This window comes from Lemur catta, chromosome 2 (assembly GCF_020740605.2).
Source record: "Lemur catta isolate mLemCat1 chromosome 2, mLemCat1.pri, whole genome shotgun sequence".
Lineage (NCBI taxonomy): Eukaryota > Metazoa > Chordata > Mammalia > Primates > Lemuridae > Lemur > Lemur catta.
In genome coordinates this window covers 83,098,143-83,123,590 of record NC_059129.1, presented here as the reverse complement: position 1 = coordinate 83,123,590, position 25,448 = coordinate 83,098,143, and the positions used below count along the sequence as shown (strand labels likewise).

The window sequence follows — 25,448 nt, the reverse complement described above, 5'->3', positions numbered from 1 at the left end:
TTTGAGTGATTTTGTTTTTATACATCAACTTTCACCTGAAATATCTGAGTACTGATACATTAACTGATATATATTCACAAATGCTGTGAGAATATGTTTTTAAAATGAAATCTGTTTCAGTAGTTTGTTAATAATCATGTAAATGTGAAAACTCAAAATCTTTAAAAATTAAATATAGTTAGCTCTTAGATATATTATTGATAGATCATCTTTTTTTGAATGATAACCTATTTCTCTGAGGTACCTTTCATGTCTCTTCCTGCTTTCTCCTTACTGATTTCAAGTTTTGACGTATTTTAGCCCATCTTTTATATCACTACCTTGCTAATTTTACAATATGACAATTCTCATGTTATCTCTCTACTAAAAATTTAGTGGCTCTGCCATAGCATATAAACTGTATATATAAACCCTTTTCTATCTAGTCACATATTTTGATATAGTCTTGTCTTTCACTATATATTATGCCTTAGGCAGGATGACCTATTTGCTATGTCTTATGTGTATCCTGGCCTTTTTACTGTCACGATTTACACGTAGCATATGTTTAGTAAATATTTTCTGATTGAATGTGAAATCTTCATTTTGGACTTTTCTTACTTTAGATCAAGCTAAAATGTTTCTTTTCAACAAAATTACTTCTATACTCTACACTTAGTTCTGTGTAAAACTGAGATTTTCCTTGTGATTGCATTTAGAATTCTTTTTTGTCATTGCTTTCTGAAGTATGTTCTGCAGAATACTACTCTACATAGATGATCATATGACCAGAAGAAGTTTCATGGTCGTATTTGTAGGTAATTACTATTGTATTCCCCTCCTGAAAATTCCCAGTAAGTACTGGCACAGGAGAAGCTCTGAGTAGTCCTGCAGCAAAGAAATAGCTTTAACTTTAACCTAGGTGTCTCAAATTCATTTGACCATGGCACCATTTATTTCTTCCCTTATAATATCAAATAATAATTAGAGCACATTTTAGGAAATTATGCTATAGGTAGAGTTGAAGTTAAATGAAATTACTAGTTTGCCCTTTGATATGCATAATTTCTTAGATATGAAAAGCATTTCAAATTGTATATTTAAAAGTTATTGTGTTTATCTTATAACAAGTAAAAATAATTTTACCTTCAACATAGTTAAAAAAAGAGTTTGAGTATATTTAACTTGTTGAATAAAAAATTAACTTTTAAAATTATTGTCCTGTTACTGGCAAAAACACACTCGAAGTTAGTGTCTTTGTTGTAGTCACTTTGTAAAGGCTACTTTATTGTCAGAAGAAAATATGGGAAAAATTTTGTCTTATTAGTAGATTTTAAATTTTGGAGCAATTTTAAGTTTACAGAAAAATTGAGAAAAAAGTACACAGAGTTCTCATATACTGCCCCCTTTTCCTAGTATTTGCATCTTGGATTATTTGGTACATTCATTATAATTGATGTATCAATATTGATATGTTGTTATTAACTAAAGTCCATGGTTTACATCAGGTTTCACTCTTTTGTGTTGTACATACCTTCTGTGAGTTTTGACAAATGTATGATCATCTAGTCACCATTTCAGTACCATACAGAATAGTTTCACTGCCATAAAAAATTGCTTGTGCTTCACCTATTCGTCCTTCTGAGAACCCCTGGCAATCACTGATCTTTTTACTATCTCTACAGTTTCGACTTTTCCAGGATGTTTTATGGTTGAGATCATACAGTATGTTTTAGTTTCTTTCACTTAGCAATATGCATTTAAGGCTCCTCCATGTCTTCTTATGGCTTGATAACTCAATTTATTACTCAATTATATTCCATTGTATGGATATACCACACTTTTTATCCATTTACCTATTTAAGAGCATCTTGATTGCTTCCAATTTTTGGCAATTATAAATAAAGTTGCTATAAACATTTTTTTGTTAAGTTTTTGTGTGGGAAAAGTATTTTAATACAGTTATAATTTTGTTCTAAAGACAAAAGCAATAAAAACAAAATACCTCTCAGGCTGCAATAAATGCAGCCATCTTTTAATTTTAGTTGGTCAGTTTAATAAAATCCCCAAATTATTTTGTCTCTGTGAGAGTGATGTTATATATATATAAACAGACTAATCTGACTGAAATTTATTATTGAATCTTTGCAAGACAGGAGTTGCTAATTTGCTACTATTTGTGTAAAAAAGAATCCTTAATTATAAAATCACCATAAAATGCTAGATCGGTTTTATTAATAACATTGTAATTAATGAAATCCATAGAAGTAAAAGGCCAGAGAATTAGGAGGGCTCTAATTTTATCCTAAGATCCCAGTGTTCTAAATACTATGACAGTAAATTAGACAGATTTGTAAAAAAGATTTTCAAATTTTGGATTTTTCATTTCTTAAATATACGGATTTGTTTCGTAAATTCTTTGGTTCCACAGTTGAGCACAATTCAGGAAGTAAAGATTCATCTCTTCATACATTGTTATCCTTACTCTCTTGATGTTCTGTGTTTAATCTGCCTCTTGAGAATAGGGATTATATAGAAGTTTTTTGACTATGTAAATACTTCCATGGCTCTTAGAAATGTTGAATATATATACACAGTATAAGCATTGGCTTAATTTAAATTCAGTAATGATTGTGTAGAAGGACTTTACTCCAGTCTTGCAACCTGAGGATATCTCTTTGTCATAGATTCTGAAGACCCTTCTTTTTATGGTCTGAAAACCACCAACCAATTAGGCATTAGATATACTAGTGATTAGTGGGGATTAATCCATGCTCTATATTCTAGCATCTCTATTTTGTTTATATTCCCAATTAAGGTGTCTCTCCCTCCCAACTTTTTAAGAATGTTTTGCCTGATCTCTTTATTTTCTTATCACCTAGAACTACAAAAATCTCTTACACCTGACAGTTGATGAATAGATTCTAGTCTAGTGATTTAATTCATATATTATCTATAAATGCTTAATCACACCAAATATTACAATTACGTGTTTTACATGATGACCTTTCAGAGTTACTAACTATTTAATGACCATTTACTGATGTAGATTCTGAGACTCAGAGGAATTATATCATTTGTTCAAAATCATATCGGTAAAGAAGTAGAGCTGGGAAGTTAGCACAGCTTAATCTTCTGATTTTAAATCCTTTGCCCATGACATAAATTTCTAAAAGACCCATGCCTTAAGTTCTTGGGGATAACGAAAGCTTGGCTAATAATTTAAAATGCATTTCTTGTAAGGGTACAGATAGCCTTCATTACCTTCTTAGTACTCACACTGTTAGAATGCATATATTGACTTTTTTTTTTGATGAACATGCTTGGATTATCTTTCCATAAAAATAGAAGGAGATAGTCCTAAAGTAAATGCCACTGAATTAGGATTAAGATTCGCTACAAAGACTGCATGATTTTAAAACTTGGTACAGAGTACAGAAAGGGGAAAGCATGACTGATGTTTCCACTTAGTCTTTTTTTTTTCTGAGATAGAGTCTTTCTCTGTTGCCTGGGCTAGAGTGCTGTAGCATCAGGCTAGCACACAGCAACCTCAAACTCGTAGGCTCAAGCAATCCTTCTGCTTCAGCCTCCTGTGTAGCTAGGACTACAGGCATGCGCCACCATGCCCGGCTAAGTTTTTCTATATATTTTTAGTTGTCTCGCTAATTTCTTTCTGTTTTTAGTAGAGACGGGGTCTCACTCTTGCTCAGACTAGTCTTGAACTCCTGACCTTGAGCAATCCTCCCGCCTTGGTCTCGAAGAGTGCCAGGATTACAGGCATGAGCCACCATGCCTGGTCTCCACTTAGTCTTTTGAGGTATATAAAAAGAGAATACTGTTACTTTTAAGTTTTAAAATATTAATTTAGTGTCTGGGCTTTTAAAAAACTTCCTGTTAATATAACTTTTATCATCAGTTAATATTTATAAAGGAATCTATTCATTCATAGACTTCTACCTTATACAGTTTTATACTTGTGTTCTATGCTCTGGGCAGGAGATCCAGAACTTAACCCAAGAAGCCAGTTTGTATATTTGCTTCAAAAGGTTACCAGGTTTATATTGATGTGAAAGCAGGTGCAATTAAAGAATTTCGAGTAGGATATTTTTTGGTTTTTCAGAGGATGAACAGGATGTAACATTTGATAACAAAAGCCTTATGTGTGCTAAAAGATGTTTTCTACATTTTTTACAACTTTTAAAAATCATTTGCTGTTATTTTATGTAATTTATAAAGTGGAAACATGAGTTTAAATTCTTGTTTGCATGGGGAAAAGGGTCCATTTACTGATTTATTGCATAATAAACAGAGAGGAATTTCTCTCTTTATAGTCTGTTCTGAAAAATTTCCCCATAGACTATGTATTAAAAAGGGGCTAGAAAAGGAATGTCTAGGTTAGATGCTATCCTCTTTGTTAGTGGGAATGGCTGAAGTTATTTAATGTTGCTTAACTTGTTTCAATATTTATTTTTAATCTCTATTTTGTAGTAAAAAATACAGAGTTTTTACAGCAAGCTGCCTTAGAAGAATACGGTCCAGAGCTTCATGTTGCTTTGAGAAGTCGAAGAGATGAATTACACTATTTAAGGAAACTCACTGAGCTACTTTTTCCTTATATTTTGCCTCCTAAAGCAACAGACTGCAGGTATAAATATACTAGAAAATATCATAGTAGAATTTCTATACTATGCCATATGTATGTTGCTGTTCTTAATTATAATAGGAATACACTAAAACTTGAAGTTAACCTATGATATGAACAATTTTTCGTTTGAAAAAAGTAATTTATCAGGTCTTAAAATGCCAATTTAGGTGCTAAGTATTTGTGGAGTGATGTGTACTTAGAATTTTTCTTGAGAACTGATCTTGGACATCAATGATAAATATGAATAAAATTAATTTTCTTATTTGAGATCATTATATTTTATTTCCTTGGTGTTCCTTTTTAAAGACACGCACATTATAACTGTTACAGGCAGAAACACTTTGAATGAATTATATAGACAAGTTTGGGTTTTAAGGTATTCAGCTGGGAAGAGTAATTAGAGATCATCTAGTCTTTTCTCCCTTTTTCTGGTAGGAGCATATTTAGATTATTCCAAAAGTTTCCTTATTGCTCTTACTTTAATAGTCCTTAGAGGAGAAACCAGGGCTTATTTTTAATGATGTATTTTAAATATTACTTTATTTTAAATTTTTATTTTGTTTTAAAAAACATTTTAATAATCTAATTAAAAGATTATTCTAGACTATTTTATAATATTTATATATTGTTAATACACTTATAAGGTAATTATGCTATTAAACACATTAGCCTTAAACTTTAAATATATTTAATTAAACATTTTAAATATACTCTGAAATTACTTTTTAATATCCCTTAAGTCCCTCCTATTAAGGGAATATTTTTTTTCTCTTAAATAGTATTATCTTTTAGGCAAGTAAGGATTCTAAGTCCTTGCTATTCAAAGTGTGGTCTATACAGCAGTAGCATAAATGTTACCAGGGATCTAATTAGAAATGCAGAATCTCAGGGCCCACTCCGGACCTACTGAATTATAGTCTGCATTTTAACAAGATCCGCAGGTAAATCATGTGTACTTCAAAGTGAAGAACTTGCTGGATGTGGTGACTCATACTTGTAATCCTATCACTTTGGGAGGCTGAGGCACAAGGATTGTTTGAGCCCAGGAGATTAAGACCAGCCTGGGCAACATAGTGAGACCCTGTCTCTAAAAATACAAAAATTAACTAGGCGTGGTGGCAGGGGCCTGTAGTCCCAGCTACTCAAGAGGCTGAGGCAGGAGGATCACTTGAGCCCAGGAGTTGGAAGTTGCAGTGAGCTATGATGATGCCGCTGTACTCTAGCCTGAGCAAAAGGGCAAGACTTTGTCTCAAAAAAATAAAATAGGTAAAGAAAGTTAAGAATGAATATAAATCACTATTTATATATGTATATATATGTATGTATGTATGTGTTTTGTGTGTGTGTGTGTATGCAAATATACAATTATTGTCTTTTTCCAGATCCCTGACCTTACTTATCAGAGAGATCCTGTCTGGTTCTGTGTTCCTTCCTTCTTTGGATTTCCTAGCTGATCCAGTAAGATTTAAAATAATTTTTTTAATATTGTGGTAAAAATACACTTAACATGAAACTTACCATCTTAAACATTTTTGTGTGTACAATTCAGTGGTATTAAATACATTCATATTGTTGTGCAACCATTACCACTGCCTATCTCCAGAACTCTTATAAAACTGAAACTCTGTACCCATCATATAATAACTCCTCGTTCCTCCCTCCAGCTGCTAGCTACCACCATTCTGCTTTCTGTCTCCAAGAATTTGACTACTCTAGATACCTCATATAAGTGGAATCAAACAGTATTTGTTTTTTAGTGACTGGCTTATTTCACTTAGCATGATATTCTCAAGGTTCATCTGTTTTGTAGCCTGTGTCAGAATTTCTTTCCTTTTCAAGGCTGGGTATATTCCATTGTATGTATATACCACATTTTGCTTATCCATTTGATCCAATAAGATTTTGAAGAAACAGAAGTAATTTATAAACTTTTTTTTTTTTTTTTTTTTTGAGACAGAGTCTCGCTCTGTTGCCCAGGCTAGAGTGCTGTGGCATCAGCCTAGCTCACAGCAACCTCAAACTCCTGGGCTAAGGTGATCCTTCTGCTTCAGCCTCCCGAGTAGCTGGGACTACAGGCATGCGCCACCATGCCCGGCTAATTTTTTTGTATATATATTTTAGTTGTTTGGCTAATTTCTTTCTATTTTTAGTAGGGACGGGGTCTCGCTCTTGCTCAGGCTGGTCTCAAACTCCTGAGCTCAAACCATCCGCCCGCCTTGGCCTCCCAGAGTGCTAGGATTACAGGCGTGAGCCACCGCGCCCGGCCTATAAACATTTTAAATGCCACAGTCAGAATAGTTTTTATTTGCCCATTTTCACAAAGGTTAAGAACCTGCATTATAGATTTTTAAACTCTCCCTGTAATACATAAATGCAGCTTTGCCACTGCTCCATTTTTTTCCTTCATTTTTCTGGAAAGTTTCATAATATGATGAAAGTCCTGAGAATTCTGGGCAGAATACAGTAATGGAATTATGTTGACCTGTGTTTCTTATTTTCCATTAGGATACTGTGAATCATTTGCTTATTATCTTCATAGATGACAGTCCAGTGAGTATTGAACATATTAGAAAACATTTCAGTTTGAGCTGTGTTTTGATTCTGTATGTCAAATTAAGTGGGAATATTACTGAGTTAATAATTCTCTTTCTTCAAAGCCTGAAAAAGCAACTGAACCAGCTTCTCCTTTGGTTCCATTCTTGCAGAAATTTTCAGAACCTAGAAATAAAAAGCCATCTGTAAGTATTTTCAGCAATATGATTTTTGATATAAACAATTTGAGAGCACATTTATATAGCTTTAACATACTCTTTTTCCATATTGTATTAAGGTGCTGAAGTTAGAACTGAAGCAAATCAGAGAGCAACAAGATCTTTTATTTCGCTTTATGAACTTTCTGAAACAAGAAGGAGCAGTGCATGTGTTGCAGTTTTGTCTGACTGTGGGTGAGGCTTAACTGTGTATTTTATGAAAGTAATTTTTAAACTTTTTAATGTAATTGAATATTTAAATCAGATCTTCTGATGTGGTAGCCATCTTTCAGTGTACTAAATTTCATTTACTAGATATTCTAAGAGCACCTATGAGTTTTTCTCAAGTGCCCACTCCTTTCCACATTGGGATATAATCTATCATTGACTTTAATCAAAGCTAGTAGTAGAAAAAAATCTAAAAATTCAGTATAATGAAACTATGGTTCATGTATGGTGGCTCATGCCTGTAATCCAAGTGATCTGGGATGCTGAGGAGGGAGGTTTGTTTAAGCTCAAGAGTTCGAGACCAGCCTGGGCAATAGAGTGAGACCCTATCTCTACAAAAAATAGAAAAATAATTAGTTGGGCATGGCGGTGTGCACCTGTAGTCCTAGCTATTTGGAGCCTGAGCCTGGAGGATTGAGCTCAGGAATTTGAGGTACAGTGAGCTATAATTGCGCCACTGCACTTCAGCCTGGACAAATACCGAGATCTTCTCTCTTTAAAAAAGAAAAACAAAACTGTTAAAGACTTCAATCAGTAGCCCATGTCAGCATCATTTTGTCATAGTCTTTGTTAAGGATTATTTTGATTAAATCATGAAATACAAAAATGTTTCATTTTGATGATAAGCTCCATAGCATTGTGGATTATTGGATTAATAAAGACTTCATGGACGATCTATGAAAAGATTAGTTTTAATGCATCTAATTCCTTTTTTAAATAATACTTGTTAAAGGTTGAGGTATAATTTATACAGTGAAACTCATAGGATTTAAATGTATAGTTTGATCAGTTTTATACGTGTGTATATTCATGTGACATACATTTCCATCAGTCCAGAAAGTTCGCTTAGGGTCCTTCCTAAAGAGATCCACACCTGCCCCTACTCTTGTCAAAGTTATCACTGGTCTGATTTCTCTCACCGCAGATTAGTTTTGCCTGTACAGTTTTCTCATATAAATGGAATCACATAGAGCATGAGATGCTACAGAAAAAAAAAGATAAATGGAATCACATATAATGTATATACTCTTTTGTGGCTGGCTTCATTCATTCAGGATAATGCTTTTTAAGATTCATCGATGTTGTAAAAATCAGTAGTTTGTTTTCATTACTGAGTGATAGTCTGTTGTATGAATATACTACAATTTCATTATCCATTCTCCTTGTTGATGGATATCTGGACGGCTTCCACTTGTGGGCTATTTTGAATAAAGCTGCTATGAACATTCTTATGCAAAGCTTTCTGTGGGCATATGTTTAATAACTGGATGTAGAATTGCTGGGTCACAGTGTTGGTGTATGTCTAATTTTATAAGAAATGACTAAATTGTTTTCCAAAGTGGTTATACTATTTTACTCCCCCTAACAGTGTATGAGAGTTCTGGTTACTTCATATCTTTACCAAAATTTGGTGGTGGTTAATCTTTTTAATTTTAGCCACTTCAGTGGGTGTAGTGTGGTATCTGGCCATTTGAATATCTTTCTGTGAAACTACTTAAGTGTTCTGCCTACTTTTTTATTGAATTGTTTTTTTTTTGTCATTAAATTATAGGAGTTCTGCAGATATTCTGGATACAAGTCTTTTGTCAGATATATGTATTATGAGTATTTTTTTCCGCACTATGGTTTGTCTTTTCATTTTCTGAAGTGTCTTTTATTGAGCAGAACTTTTTAACTTTGGTGAAATCCAATGTATCAGTGTTCAATTTTATGGTTAGTACTTCCTGTGACTTCCATAAGAAATCTTTTCCTACCCTAAGTCAAGATGATACTTTCCTGTGTTTTTCTCTATATGTATTATACTTTTAGATTTATATGTAGATCTGTGTTCTATCTTGAGATAATTTTGGTGTTGTGTTAGGTAGGGGTGAAGGTTCATTTTTTTTTTACTATATGGATATCTAGTTTTTCTAGTACCCATTTTTTGAAGAGACATTTCTTTTACTTCTTCAATTACTTTGGCATGTTTGTAAAATCATTTGACCATGTATGTTTAGGTCTATTTCTGAATTCTGTTCTTTTCCATTTATCTATATGTCTGTTCTTTAGTCAATACCATAGTGTTAATTACTTTGGCTATATATTATATTAAGTTATGGAATCAGGTGGTCTAAGGCTTTCTGCTTTGTTCTTTGTCAAATCATTTTGGCTATTCTAGGTTCTTTACATTTGTATATAAATTTTGGGATCAGGTTTCCAATTTACACACACACAGAGACACACACATACACAACCTGCTTGGATTTTTTTGATTGGAATTACATTGATCAACTTAGAGAATAATGACATCTCAATGGCATTTAGGTTTCCAGTGAAAGAACATAATATGTATATTTTTCCATTTATTTCAGTCTTATTTAATTTCTCTCCACAGTATCTTATAGTTTTCAGGTTAGGTCTTTATGTTTTTGTATATATTTGTACATGATGCTTAAAGTAATTTTTCAAATTGTTAATATACAGAAATTGAATTGGTGTTTTACATATTGACTTTGTGTCTTATGATATTACTAAATTCACTTATTAGTTCTAGTAGTTTCTTTGTAGATTTCCTTAGAATTTTCTACACATACATAATCTGCAAATATACAATTTTACTTTTTCCCTTATAATGTTTATGCCTTATTTTTTTTTCTTGCCTATTGCAATAGCTAGGACCTTCATTACAATGTTGAATTGAAGTGGTAAGAGCTGACATCCTTGCTATAATCCTCATCTTAGGAGGAAATTACTAAGTCTGGGTTTTTTATAGGTTTCCTTGATCAGATTGAGAGTTTCCTTCTGCTCCTATTTTGAGAGTTTTTATCATGAATGGATATTGAATTTTTTTAGCGATTTTACCATGTCACAGTAAGCTGCTTTATTGTCAAGTTATTCCTAATGTTCTCTCATTATGCAGTTTTAGTAATGTCCTATGTTAATTGGTGATTTGTATTTTCTTTTTTTAAATCTACATTGCTGTGCTTTTACCAAATTTATTAACATTTTTGATTTGTTGATTTTCTGCTTTTTTATTATTTTCTTTCTTCATTTGGAGTTTTGTTTGCACTTTTTCTGATTTTAAGGTTAGAGCATAAATGATTAATTTGTATACCTTTCTTCTTTTGCAATATAGGCATTTAAAATTATAAATTTAATTCTTCTATGGATTGCTATAGCTAAATTTTGATATATTGTGTTTTTGATTATCATTCAGTTTGAAATAATCTTAAATTTCCCTTGTGGTTTACTTTTTAACCATTGGATTATCTTGAAATGTATTGTTCAATTTATAAATAATACACTTGGGGATTTAATACTTTTCTGATCAGACAACATATTCTGTATGACTTCTTTCCATTGCAATTTATTAAAACTTGTTTTATGCCGATCCATACAGTCTGTCTTAATGAATGTTCTTTGTATATGTGAGAAGAGCCAGGGTCTGTTGTTTTGTGTTAGGTAGTGTTCTATGTTAAATTGATAGTGTTGTTCAGATATTCGGTATTCTTTCTGATTTTTTAATGCATTTACTATTTCTCTCTTTAGTTTTGTTATTTTGTTTCTTATGTTTTGAACTTTATTACTAGCTACAGACACATTTAAAATTATTATATTTTCTTTATGAATTTATCTTTTTATCATTATAATATCTTCCTTTCTATCTCTGGTAATTCTCTGTCTTGAAGTCTACTTTGTCTGATGTTAATATGGCTACACCATCTTTCTTTATACTTAAGTTTGCATTTATGTATTTTTTCTATCTGATTAAGGTGTTTAATGTATTTCTTATAACCAGCATATAGTTGATCTTGTTTTTAAAATAAGTATTAATGCCAGGCCCAGTGGTTCATGCCTATAATCCTGTCATTTTGGGGGGCTGAGGAGGAAGGAGGATTACTTGAGGCCAGGAGTTTGAGACCAGCCTGGGTAACATAGCAAGACCCTTGCTGTAAAACACAAAGTCTTAGCTGAGTGTGGTGTTATGTGCCTGTAGTCCCAGCCACTTGGGAGGCTGAGGCAGGAAAATCTCTTGAGCCCACGAGTTAGAGGTTGCAGTGAGCTATGATGATGCCACTGCCTGGGTGACAGAGTGAGACTCTGTCTCAGAAAAAAAAAAAACAATTCTAGGTTAATAGTTTTGGGATTTTTTTCTTTCAGTGCTTTAAAGTCATTTTTTTCATTGTTTTCTGCAAGTGCCATTGTTCCTAATAAGAAATCAGCTTCAAATCTTATGTTTGTTCCATGTAATGTGTCGCTTTTCTCTCTGATTGCTTTTGCAGTTTTCTCTTTGAGTTTTCAGCAATTTGACTATACTGTGTAGTTTTCTATTTATTCTGCTTGGATTTTGATAAGATTCTTAGATATTTGGGTTGGTGTCTTTCATCAGTTTTGAAAATTCCTGGCGATCTCTTCAAATATTATGTCCCATTTTCTCACTCTTTTCCTTTTGGAACTCTGGTTATATGCGTGTTAAGTCATTAGGGACTGAAATTATATGCTATTATACCATAGTTCTTATATGCTCTGTTCCAGCTTTTATTAAACTCTTTTTTTCTCCCTTTTTGTTTTTCAGTTTGAATAATTAAGAATTAAGGGATAAACTCCTTATTAACACCTCTTAGAATAATAAAAAGCAATCAATATTTAAAAAGCAGTCAATATTTTGGCTATCCTAATGGCACCATCTCGCATTTTAGAAAAGATTCACTTGTTCAGACTCTTAACTCCACCACTAGCCTGAAGCTTCCATGATGGAGAGAAATATTGTTTAAAAGCATTGTCTTCATTTTTATTTAGTAAATTAAATTTAAAAATATTAAAAACCTTTTGGTATAAGAAATTAATCCAATATGTTCTTTAAAGAAACTATTGCAAATGTGTTTTACTGTTCTAAATTTTAGCAAATTTGTATTGCTATTTATGTATTCAGATATTTTATATTAACATGTAAGAATTGATCCACTATTTCTCTGTTATTAGAGTAGTTATTTTACTCTCACAGACTTTTTAAAAACTTAAAATGAATTAGATTGCTTCTAATTGCTGCCTTAATATTGGCTACAGTTAGAATGGGAATATAAAGTTTTCATTAATAGCTTATAGTAATTTATTTTTCTTATTCTTTCCCTTGTCTGTTAGAGGAATTTAATGATAGAATTTTGCGACCAGAGTTATCGAATGATGAAATGCTATCTCTTCACGAAGAGTTGCAGAAGATTTATAAAACATACTGTTTGGATGAAAGTATTGACAAAATTAGATTTGATCCCTTCATTGTAGAAGAGATTCAAAGAAGTAAGTCAAAGATGATGAGATTGAATTCTTCACCTCTTGTATAGTTTTCAAAGAGTTTTCCCACGAATTCTCTATTTATTATTGCCGTAGCTGTGAGGTACACGGGCAGTTGTTATATTATTTTACTAATGAGAGGAAAGCTTTGAGGAAACAACTTATTCACAATTGATATAACTGATATTTGTCAGAATTGGAGCTTGGTTCTCATTTCTCATTCTAGTGTACTTCTTATAGTGGAATTTCTGTAAAACATAGTTTTAGGATTGTATGCTCTTTTACTATAGTGAATTTTAAAACAATATATAATATATATATGCTATTTATAAATAATTTCTACAATAGAATTTTTTTAATAGTTGCTGAAGGCCCATACATAGATGTTGTGAAACTTCAAACTATGAGATGTCTTTTTGAAGCATATGAACATGTTCTTTCTCTCTTGGAGAATGTGTTTACCCCTATGTTCTGCCACAGTGATGAGGTAAGTCAAAATGTTAACCTTATTTGAGGATTTTTATACACAATTTAATAGTGGTTCTGATATTGTTAGATGAGTGATTCAAATAACAAAAAGAAAAATAAAAAAAGATTAAGAAGGCAAATACTCTTTTCTACTGTATAATTTAATGGAGATTAGAAGTTATTTGTAAACACAAGTCTCTATACAAAACCATGTTTGTGTTTATGTGAATATGTGGATTGAGAATACATTGGTCTGCCCGATTTGCCATATGCCTGAGTGGCTTTGTAGCACTGCGGTGATGCAGAAACCCCATTCCTTTTATATACACATTATTTATTGACCTGTGGAAATCATCTCCATTTGTGTTATTTTCATCCTTACCCTATTTGACTGTGGTTGTATTCACTTTATTTAAATGCCTTTTTAAAAAAATTGCAGATTGCAAAGTAGTAAGGTAAAGTAGCATGTTTCAGTGTCAAATATTAATTTAATAAACCGTAACTATTCATTTTTTGAAGTATTTCAGACAACTCCTAAGAGGTGCAGAATCACCAACACGTAATTCAAAATTCAACAGGTAGGTTGTGTATTTTGTTTGAACTTGCTGATGCTTATCATTCTGTGATAGCATCATTGTCTTTATTAGCTATTTAGGGACTGAATGCATATGCGAAATCCATAGGTAACTCAGAAAATTTTAGACAGTAGTTTTTTTTTGTTTTCCCCGGAGGAAACTTTTTTGTTAGAGTGCTTACTGGGTATAAAAGTGGTGAGATTTTTCTTCTTTTCCTTTCTGGCTGTCTGGAAATGTAAGTGTGAAGTTAAATACCCTAAAGAAAAGTAACAGAAGAGAGAAGCATTATCCATCTATAAACTGGATTATAAACTGGATAATTTTCTGATTTGTTTTTATTTTTTTATTTTTTATTTATTTTTTATTTTTTTTGAGACAGAGTGTCACTTTGTTGCCCTGGCTAGAGTGAGTGCCGTGGCGTCAGCCTAGCTCACAGCAACCTCAAACTCCTGGGCTTAAGCGATCCTACTGCCTCAGCCTCCCGAGTAGCTGGGACTACAGGCATGCGCCACCATGCCCGGCTAATTTTTTCTATATATATTTTAGTTGGCCAGATAATTTCTTTCTATTTTTAGTAGAGACGGGGTCTCGCTCTTGCTCACGCTGGTCTCGAGCTCCTGACCTTGAGCGATCCACCCGCCTCGGCCTCCCAGAGTGCTAGGATTACAGGTGTGAGCCACCACGCCCGCCTCTGATTTGTTTTTATAATGTTATATTGAATATATACAAAATTGACACAGACGTCAAATCTATAAATCTACAAAATAGATATTCACATTGTTCTTAACACCTTCCAGTTTGAGCATGTTTCTAATAGATATATAGATAAATTGGAAATGTGGTACAAAGAAATAGGTAAATCAAAAAATGGAGCAGATTTTAGATAGCTAGTACAAGGAAAAATGTGAAAACCTTAGCCGTGGGGAGAATATATTGCATTTCTTTTTTATATAACAAAGTGTTATAGGAATAGATTTGAATTTTTTTTTGTTTTTTTTGAGACAGACTCTCACTCTCTCACCCCAGCTAGAGTGCAGTAACATCATCCTAGTTCACTGCAACCTCAAACTCCTGGGCTCAAGTGATTCTCCTGCCTCAGCCTCCTGAGTAGCTGGGGCTATAGGCACATGCCACCACACCTGGCTAATTTTTTTCTATTTTTAGTAGAGATGGGGTCTTGCTCTTGCTCAGGCTGGTCTCAAACTCCTGACCTCAAGTGATCCTCTCACCTTGGCCACCCAAAGTGCTAGGATTACAGGCATGAGCCACTGCGCCTGGCCTGAATTTTTTTGAATGTTGAATGTTCTTACATAATGCCTCATACACATGTAATAATTTTTCTGAAAGATGGAAAAAATCTTTATGATTTTTTGTGAAAATATTCCTTTGCCTTTCCTAGGAATTTGTTATTACCGTGAAACATAAACTTTAACAAAAATCATATCCTTGCTATTTAAAATAGCATTCTTTGCTCAGCCACACACCTCTTCTTTCATTTGAATACTTTTTCAAGGACTTTTATCAAATTTCCCAGCATACTTGAGGAGCAGGTGGAATTTATCCTTGTTTATAGACTTAAGATGTTTCAAGTTTTATACCAGGATATTGGGCTTAATGAAATGTCTGTATAGGACCATGTAAGGGGAAGTGGTTCTGTGATCTCAAAAGCCTGCTTAGTAGCTCAGTCTAAGTCAAGGTCATAACTTCAAAGATGGAAAGCTTTCTTTGTCACTTTGAGAACACCTGATTGTCTTCAGTATATTAAGGCACTAATTTTGTTGGCTTTAAAATATAAGAAAGACAAGAAGGAAATATGGGTTCTTGTCATTCTGGGTACTGATTATGACTTTCTAAAGTATGTTTTTCTTTGTTGATCTGATTTTAGCATTAACTATCAGTCTTCTAAAGACTTTGCTTCTGTGATAATAAATGATTGATTTACCTATATAGAATAAGTAAAAGAATTTCTTAACATTCTTTCACTGGAAATTTAGAGTAGCTTTGCTAATTTGCTGTTAAGTGACTTAAAATATATAAAATATTTATTCATATGTTTTATGTCTACATTATATTTGTATTTTAAAAATAAAATTTTAATGCATATTATTTATCTTGTTCTCTGTTTCATTATGTACCCAAAGCATAACTTTTGTTTTTAATATTTAGGGATCTTTTGTTAACTTTGCTTCTTAGCTTAAAACATACTTTTTAAAATAAGTTAAAACCAGGTGAAGCATAGGCTGGGGCACGGTGGCTCATGCCTGTAATCCTAGCACTTTGGAAGGCTGAGGCAGGAGGATTGCTTGAGGCCAGGAGTTTGAGGTTGCTGTGAGCTAGGCTGACACCATGGCACTTTACTCAGGGCAACCGAGTGAGACTCTGTCTCAAAAAAAAAAAAACCCCCAAAAATAAAAGGTGTGTGAAGCATGAATGATTGTATCTAACATGGACATGAATTCCATGTTGGAAAATATGGGTTTGTTTTTTGTGCCAAGTTTTTGGTGGCTTAGTCTCTGCATACTTTCCACTGTTTCAAACAAATGGTATGCCTAAGGACAAAAAAAGACAGAATAATTTCCTGATTTTTTGAATTTTTAAGAACTTTTTTTAATAATGTAGACTTACTACCCTCAAATACAAAAACAGCCACGTGCTTTTGTTTCTCTTACCTTTATCATGTTATTCTTAAGGATTTCTTCTCTTTGCAAAAATGAATGCTATCCTGTGTTACTTTTAAAGCTTTTACATTGTGTTTTGTGTTCTAAAGTGAAATTTGTTTAATATCTGGGCTTTCTCTCTTTCTTCTCCTTACATAATTTCACATATCTGTTATTGCAGAGGTAGCCTAAGTTTGGATGATTTTCGGTAAGTCTTAAGCATGTGATTCTTTTCAGTATTATCTGTTTAAATCCAGAAAGTACATTCCAAATAACTTAATTTCAACTAAAAGGGGAAAGAATGAAATACTGTGATTTTATTGTCTTTATATCAGTTATTTAGGATAATCTTTTAAAGTGAATTTCTCCTTTGATTCTAGATAATCTCCTTTTTGAAATAGCATGACATATTCCATCATAAAATAAGAATATCCTGATATTTTTAAGATGTTTTCATTATGTATTTTGTTGGTATCTTACTTTCCAAGGCTGTTGACTAATTTTTGTTGTTTCTGGTTTTGCTAAATTATTTTTAGAATTTTTTATGTTTAAAGAACTTTTTTTTTCTTAAGAAGTATAATGATGTTTCTGTGTTTCTGGGCATAATCACAAATGAGATACTTCTTAAATGTTATATTTCAAAAACCCTAACTGTTTTATAATCTCTATGTTCTAGAGACTAATAATCTATCTAGATTCTAGAGATTTTAATAATATTTTGTCAACATTTTTATGTTTGTCTTTAGAAACATTTCTTCTATCATACCTATGTTTACAATTGTGGATTTTTTTATAAAACACTAATGGTGTGCTTGTTTAGATAATATAAGGTAGTTTAAATACCCTTTTTACTACTTACTACTTAGTGTTTTTTTCAGTTTTAAAATGTTTGATTTGTTTCTTGGACATAGGTAAAATACATGTCACTATACAGCTGGTATATTTGAAACTTGATTAGTTTACTGCTATTTCTGTAATTGTATTATATCAGTAGATAAATTTTGCTTGTAGGAATAATAACTATACATTTAGTAAAGCTTTGAAAATAAACTTTCTCAGATTTTAAAATAATCATTTGGTTATTTGTTTTAAGAGCAGTATTTCATTGTGAACATGAGTTTTAAATTGGATAAAAGTTATAATTTTATTTGCTGAAACATCGAGCAGTAGCTTCTAATGGAGGAAATTTTTGCTATTTTTAACTTTTTAATTTTGTTGTTTTTCAGCTGTTTCGGCTTTTAGAAATTCACTTTTGAAAAAAATTGCAAAATTAACATTTAATATTTATGGCAGAGCAAGCTGCTTCCTTAGCCAACATTTGTTTTTATCTTTATATTCATTGCCAACTCTCCCCTTTGGATTTTACCTTTTCTCTTTATTACTTTGAAGTTAAATAAGATGCATTTTATACCTCATTCCTCTTTTGAATATTTATATGATTGTAAAATTGAATTTTTCTTAAACATTTGTAAGTTACAGAAGACAAAAATTTTTTTTTTCCATCTGAAAATGAAATACCGAGAAGGTCACAGTTTTATATATATTTGTTGTTTTATGTTATCAGTACAGTTCTTCTAAATGGAGGTTCTGTTTTGAACAGATATTACACATTTTTGTATGTTATTTCAAAGTATGTATGGCAGTATGAACTTTATACCACTAGGGGGATTTCATCTTTTAAAAATTTTAGTTCAGTTAAAGTTTTGAAGTTTATAGTAGGTAAATTTCAAATATTTATTAATAAATATTATTTCATTTATTCATCCCTCGAATTTAAACTTTAAATGTCTTTTTTGGCTTCTGAGATATTGATACTTAATCTATGCCTGAATACTCCAAAAGTTATGTTAGCTATACTGTTAGTTTATCATTTTCAAAACTATTTTTGTTTTTCTTTATGATTGTTTATAGTGAACTAGACTGTTGTGGTAATTTGCTATGTACTTGATACATTTTTGTTTAATATTTAGGAGCACACAGAAAAGAGGAGAATCATTTGGAATCAGCAGAATAGGTAGCAAAATTAAAGGAGTATTCAAGAGTACCACAATGGAGGGAGCTATGTTGCCTAATTATGGTTTAGCTGAAGGTGAAGATGATTTTGTAAGTAAAAATTCTTCAATTTTATTTATGTATAACTTCAGATTTACTATAGCATAAAAATTAGATATGCTCACTTATTGTTTTTCCATTCTTTATCTGTTTCTTCAGACTACCATTATCTTTCTCATTCTTTCATTAGTAGTTATAGTGTCATGGTGCTAATCTGATTCTTAAAATTCCTGAGTACTACATTATTGATTAATAAGGCAGAGTGGTTCCTGTTAAGCTAAGATACTTCTAGTAGTCAAACAATTTACCATCTTTTGATTAGGCTTTGTATGCTGATGTTATCCCTTTCCCACCATATACTTCAGGTATACAGAGTTGTTAATAGATGCCCTAACCCTTTGCTACTTAAACTGTGGTCTGTGGACCAGCAGCATTGGCATTACCTGGGAGCTTGTATTACTATAGAATCTCAGGCCCCATCTTAGACTTACTGAATCAATTTGCATTTTAACAAAGTCTCCAGTTGATTTGTATGCACATTTCACTTACCACAGTATTTTATTTCTTTGTACCTTTACACATGTTGCCCTGCTTGAAATGCGTTTCCTTCCTCATTTACCTAGAAAATTCACATTTGTCTTTTAAAACTCAGCTGCTCCCTATAAACCCTTACCTGAGTCCCAAGTAGAACTGAACATTTCTTCTTTTTGTGCACCTGTTATGTCGTATGTTATAGCATGTGCCATCATGTATTTGAAATTATATGTTTATGATAGTCTCCCCTATGAGATAGTGAGTCACATAAAGGCAGATATTGTCTCATTTGTACTTTTCATTTGTTCAACAAATCTTATTGAATCTTATCTTGGATCCTCATTTTGCCTTTTCATAACTATGGGCAGTGGGGATAGAAAGATGATTAAGACATAGACCTTGCCCTTCAGAAATTTACTAACCTGAGTATAAAAGGGATAAATATTAATAGTACTGATTGATTGACAGTGACGAAGTAGAAGGAGAGGTGGGGAGAGAAGAGTAAATAAACCCCTTTCTTCCTTTTACCTCTTCCTTTTGACTTCTGTCCCATTGCACTGGTGAATTATTAAGGAGTTTTACTGATTCTTCGTAATAATTTAAATGGAAGAAAATCTATTTAAGCCCTTTTTTGATAGTCAAAATACAGCATTTTTTTTTTCTTTTTATGCTCTTATTTTTCCTTAAAAGTGTGGGTAGAAGAAAGGAGATCTAAGAAAGGAGTCTTTTTCAAAATAATGTTTTTCTAATTTTAGGCATATTCTTAATTTTTTTTCTTGTTAGTAGAGATCTCAATTTTTAACAATATAGAAAAGTAAACAAAAATTTTACATAGCATTCATAATCCTATCACCCAATAACCACTTGTATTATAAGTATTTACCCATGTTATTGTGAACTTTTAAAACTTGATTTTTCTGGGGGAAGATGTACTTTTTATTTTTTGCTTTCCTTGATTGCTTGAAATACAAGTTATACTTTTCTTTCAGGAATAGCAGGGCATGTTTAAAAAGCTGAGAGATTTCGTTCTGTTTTGTGGTGGCCCAAGGAAGAAGGAAATTCTTGACTGGAAATAAAGATAGCAATAACAGAAAGTAGGAGAAGCAGACAAACTAATCCATAATCCAACTCTCAGAAGAGAAGGCAGGGGCGGTAAGATACTGACCGAGGTGGAGCCACTTAGGATTTAGAACGCACTTAGTTACTTCTAAGCTGTGGGACCTTGGAGAATGTTCTTTGCATGTATAGGAAATTGAGGGGAAAGAGAAGTTGACAGTCTCACTGCCAGGGATAAAGTGGTTTGCAACCCTAAATTGGGACCTGGGAGACATTATTTTTTAGAAACATTGTCGTCATGATTGATGTCAGCGATGCCTACTTGCTGTGTGATCTTGGGCAAGTAGCTTTATTTTATTGTGATTTGTTTTTCTCACATGTGAAATGGAGACAATAGTATCTATCTTATATAGGGATGTTGTGAGGAGGATTAAACAATATGTATGATCCACTGAGAGTAGTGCCTTGCACATAGTAAGTACTGTAAGCATTACACAATATTATATACCATTGATTTTTGTAACTAAATGAATGCAAGTTTGAATTAAATCAGCATATGTGTACTGGCCTAAGAATCAAAGCCTAGTGTATAAGATTGGGTTGGTCTGTCTGAAAATGCATTTTTATCCAGGTTCAGAACTGATTTACAAATAAACTTCTAGAACATAATATGCTCATTGGTAAGTTGGCAGTTATCTCCACGTAGGAAAAAATAATAATAAGAAACATTAACATTTCTTAAGGAAATAGGGGGACATCTTGTTTTTTATCTCTGCTGTCCTTAATCCCCATCCTCTTGGTAGAGAGAGCATCTGTTTGAAAACAAAAAAGTACTTCATTTTGCTTTATTAACATTTTGATTACAGTATTTACTTATTTCAAAATAACATTAAAGGAAGCTCTGAAAATTCTTAAGAGAAACTTTACCCTAGATATTTTACATTAGACTTTATTGATATAAACACCATTTCATTGGTAACAGTAATAAATTGCAAAATGTTGCCCTTTATTATTCATTAATATTTTTATGTTGCTAAGAATTTTGATCTCCCATTTTGTTTCCTAGATTGATTTGGAGGGGCTTCTTTTTATTTAAGAATATCTCAGTTTTTGGGTTTTAGTCACTTTGTTAAACAAATGTTCTATCATTTTGTCATCCACTTTGCCCTCTCTGCAGAAGCCAAATCCATTAACAAAAATATGGTTATAATAACCATGGAAAATGCTACCTTGAACCTCAGTTTCTGAGCAGTGGAGTGGACATTTCCCTCATTTCTGTTTTCTTCCAAGTTTATAAGGAGATAACCTTGTCCCTTAAAAGGCAAAACTCAGTATCTATCATCTATTTTATATAGTTTTACTTTTTATGGCTTTGAAGTTGTTTTCAACAGAGCATTAAAAAGTCCTCCTAAGATCATTAACAGTCTTATTAGGGATTATGGAAAGTTATTTAGGAAAAGAATAGGAAAAAGCAAAGGGGCTTCATGGAGGAGGAAAGGAATTTTCTTAGAAGAGAGGTGAGTATGAGGTGTGGGAAGAAACAACTGAGAGTGAAAGTAGGAAAGAACTGAGAGTGAAGGTAGGGTGTTAGAATTCTGGAAATAAATTCCTCCCCACTACTGGTTTGCTCTGACTAGGCTACTGAGAATTCTCTGAAGTGCTGCAAACTGACTCATTGACTTAAAAAAAGTGTGGCTGAAGATGAATGTGTTTTATCTGTAATATTTTGTCTCCTTTAACATGAATAAGAGATGTCTAGATGACTAGATATTTATTATATGCCAGGTTCTAAGAGTCTCTTCCAATGTAAAGAATTAGAGTCGTCTTTTTTTCCTGTGTAGTGTGTATATTTCTAGAACATACAGTTTTTAAAAAAAAGTTGTTATTAAAATATTCAGTGTTTCAAGCATTTGTATTGTTAAAACTTCAGAAATGAGGAAATAAGAAACAATTCTATAGAGGTGGGTTCCTTTCAGACCTTTTTTCCAATTTTATATTATTTAATGCTGCAATGAATATATTTATACTTGTGCCTTTTTTAAAGTTTGAAACTTCGTTTATCTGTGCAGTCTCCATCAATGGCTGTTATCATTTATAAATTTTTACATTTCTAAATGAAAAATATCAATACATTAATTTTTTTCTTTTTTTTAAATGAAAGACAACAGACAGAAGTACATTAATTTTTATTTCTTTTCACCAAGGTTGAACATTTTTCTATATTTGCGTATTTTTAATATTTTTTTCATAATCTTGAAGTGTCTGTTCTCTATTTTTTATTGTATGGTCATGTATAGGTGATATAACAAAACTTGGACTTGATGGTAGTAACTTGTTAGTTTTTAACTTTTTACTTTTTCAGTAGAAAATTCATTATCTAATCTCTAAAGTCTTAAAAATTATCAAATTGATATGGGCTTATTACTTTATAGTAATAGTTATATCTCATATATTATAGTCTTAAAGGTACTGGAACTATTAAATTCATCCTGGTAATCTTTTTCCAGATTGAAGAAGGTATTGTTGTAATGGAAGATGATTCTCCAGTGGAGGCTGTGAGCACTCCTAATACTCCCCGAAACCTGGCTGCGTGGAAAATTAGCATTCCATATGTAGATTTTTTTGAAGATCCCTCCTCTGAAAGGAAGGAGAAAAAGGAGAGAATTCCTGTGTTTTGTATTGATGTTGAAAGAAATGATAGAAGAGCAGGTAGGAAGGTTTATGAGTATCTTTCTTAAAAGATGCCCGCTAACAAGTATGACTATATATCCAAAAGATAAATGTCCAGAACAGAAAATTAACAAAAATTTAGGATTTCCTAGGTTATTTCTGTTAACAGTTAACTAATTAATTCATTCAACCAATACTTGTTGAGTAGATGCCTGCTAGACACCTGATAGTCTAGCAAGGCATTTTGTTTTTTAAATGGGTTTATTGCCATCATCATTAACCATTATACTTAATTGACTATCATTAATTCAGATAAGACTATATCAGGTATTATACCAATTTAATTAAGGTAGCATTTCCGCTCCCTCCTTTTTGTGGGCTAATTAGAATCTATGAAAATATGGTCAGACTCAACTCTACAAGTTTTCTTCATGTTTTGCTGTATTTTTTCTTTCAGTTCTTTCACATGTAGATTATAATGGAGACAAGGATTAAACAGCATCTGTAGTGGTTGTCCAAGAGGTGGGGCAGTTAGTGGGAAAAGCACAAAGTTGTGTGCACATTTTGGGAATGAAGAGCAGAGAAATTGAGTTGAGCTTAGGAAGAGGTAACTATCTGTGAGGAAAGAAGGAAAAAAACTGGCAATATTAGGAAATGGTTCTGAGAGGAGTAACTAAGTAGTAGTGTGAGATCTAATCATTCTTCTTATTTTTCAAAAAGTATTAGGTTTTCTGATTTTTTTCAGAAGCTGATCCTATTTGAAGAGCATAAAACAGAGAATGGAGACAGAAGTATGCCCAAGATAGTTAGCTGTGATTTTTCCTGTTGTAACTAATTACCAGGCAGGGTCTTGTTCTGTGCAGGTTGTAGGCAGTGCTACTTGATTTTGCTATAATTGCTGCTCATTCTTGCTAGTTGCTGTTCTCTCCACATTCTACGAGGTGTACAGCCAAGCCATTGTCGATATTACAGTCTGATTTCAGTTTCCAACTTAGTTTTGTTTGGGAATATACTTTTGTTTTTGCCTTTGGGACAACAGTCTTTAAATTTTGTGCTTTAAAAGGTTAATAATTTAAACATAAATTATAGTAATTTATGGTTTAGTAGTGTAAACATTAAATTAAAACCAAACAGCCTTAAAACTTGTATTTTAAAGGTAATTTTTGTCAGCAGTGTTGGACACTTATACTGTCAGTGTAATATGCTCATAGGAAACTATGGCCTACGAGGGAGAAAAAAGTATATCAACTACTATATTGATTTTATATGTTAGCAAAATAGCAATTTCAGGATTTTAAAAACCAAACCTAAATATAGTATAGAGCTTTTAAGACCAATGTGGAATAAGAAAACTAGGGTTTGCTCTATAGGCTGAGACTATATCAGGTTGTTTTTTTCTGAATAGAAAGAAGTGTTGTTTCGGGGTGGTTATGGTATTGCTTGACTTCATCCAGTGCATTCTTCAATCTATACTAGAATGATATGAGATGCGACCAATAGCAGTTAACATTTTTGGGGTGGTTGCTCTGCTTTGCACTGTACAGAAGTGTTTTATGTGGATTATTATATGTGATAGGTGTGATTATCCTACATCTGAGCAAACTAAGGTATAGTGAATTTATTTGTTCAAGGCCACATGGTTAGTAAATGGGGGACACGGGTTGGAATAGGCAGTCTGACTCAAGATTCATTCGTTAAACCCTTAGGTTGTGCTGTTCAATTTGGTAGCTACTAGCCACATGTGGTAAATAAAATAAAATTATATTACAATTTCAATTCCTTGATTACACTAGCCACATTCCACGTGTTCAATGGCAACATGTGGCTGGTGGTTACTATATTAATTCAGATCCATAGAATATTTTCATAATCACAGAAAGTTCTGTTGGGTAGCACTGCTCTTTACTATATCAGGACAACATGGTAACTATTTGAGAGACTCAAAATCAAACACAGATTTTTATGAAATATATCATTTTGGTGACATTTAAAAAATAACCATAATGATATAATTTTTTAAGGTTTCTGCCAGCTCTATGATTCTGTTGTATAAAAAATATATTTTCTTGAGATAACTTCATAAATAGATGAAATTTATCAGTCTCTTCTAGGTAATTAAAATATGGGATAAAATGTTAATGTGATGCCAAAAAGAATAAATTACTGACTGCGGAATAATTTCTAGCTTTGTATTCTTAATTTTTTTTTTCTTAATTTTTTATATACTGCATCCTTTTAGTGTAGTGGGTTGTAAAACTGTTACTCAGTGTATATTTATTCAATTTACAGTTGGGCATGAGCCTGAACATTGGTCTGTCTATAGAAGATACCTTGAATTCTATGTACTTGAATCAAAGCTAACAGAATTTCATGGTATGTTGTTCTTTTTGGATAAAACATTACACTTCAGCATTAACATTCTTTAAAGCTGTTGTACCAAATTAATTTTTTAAAGTAATTGTACCAAAGAAATATAAATAGTGACACTTGTGTACACTTGTGTTCTGAATCTTTTTATTTTAGAAAAGCTCTGTGGAGTGTCCCGTGATTCAAATTCAGGTTG

The 25,448-nt window shown here is 32.3% G+C and overlaps 1 protein-coding gene across 8 annotated transcripts in view; it reads left to right on the top strand.

Moving 5' to 3' along the window:
• Positions 1 to 25,448, top strand: part of SNX14 (sorting nexin 14) — a 70,692-nt gene that overhangs the window by 20,213 nt on the left and 25,031 nt on the right. For 6 of the 8 annotated variants that reach the window (XR_006733531.1, XM_045543969.1, XM_045543965.1 and 3 more), the window contains exons 8-19: positions 4,468 to 4,624; positions 6,007 to 6,082; positions 7,130 to 7,174; positions 7,282 to 7,362; positions 7,455 to 7,569; positions 12,724 to 12,879; positions 13,236 to 13,360; positions 13,861 to 13,919; positions 16,755 to 16,781; positions 18,544 to 18,676; positions 22,723 to 22,924; positions 25,175 to 25,258. Coding sequence is in view for 7 of the 8 variants with exons in the window: in XM_045543969.1 (XP_045399925.1) it covers positions 4,468 to 4,624; positions 6,007 to 6,082; positions 7,130 to 7,174; positions 7,282 to 7,362; positions 7,455 to 7,569; positions 12,724 to 12,879; positions 13,236 to 13,360; positions 13,861 to 13,919; positions 16,755 to 16,781; positions 18,544 to 18,676; positions 22,723 to 22,924; positions 25,175 to 25,258 (1,260 nt within the window). In the remaining variant the exon portion in view is untranslated. The remainder of the gene's footprint in view (positions 1 to 4,467; positions 4,625 to 6,006; positions 6,083 to 7,129; positions 7,175 to 7,281; positions 7,363 to 7,454; positions 7,570 to 12,723; positions 12,880 to 13,235; positions 13,361 to 13,860; positions 13,920 to 16,754; positions 16,782 to 18,543; positions 18,677 to 22,722; positions 22,925 to 25,174; positions 25,259 to 25,448) is intronic. The other 2 variants (XM_045543968.1, XM_045543966.1) reach the window with 2 other exon arrangements.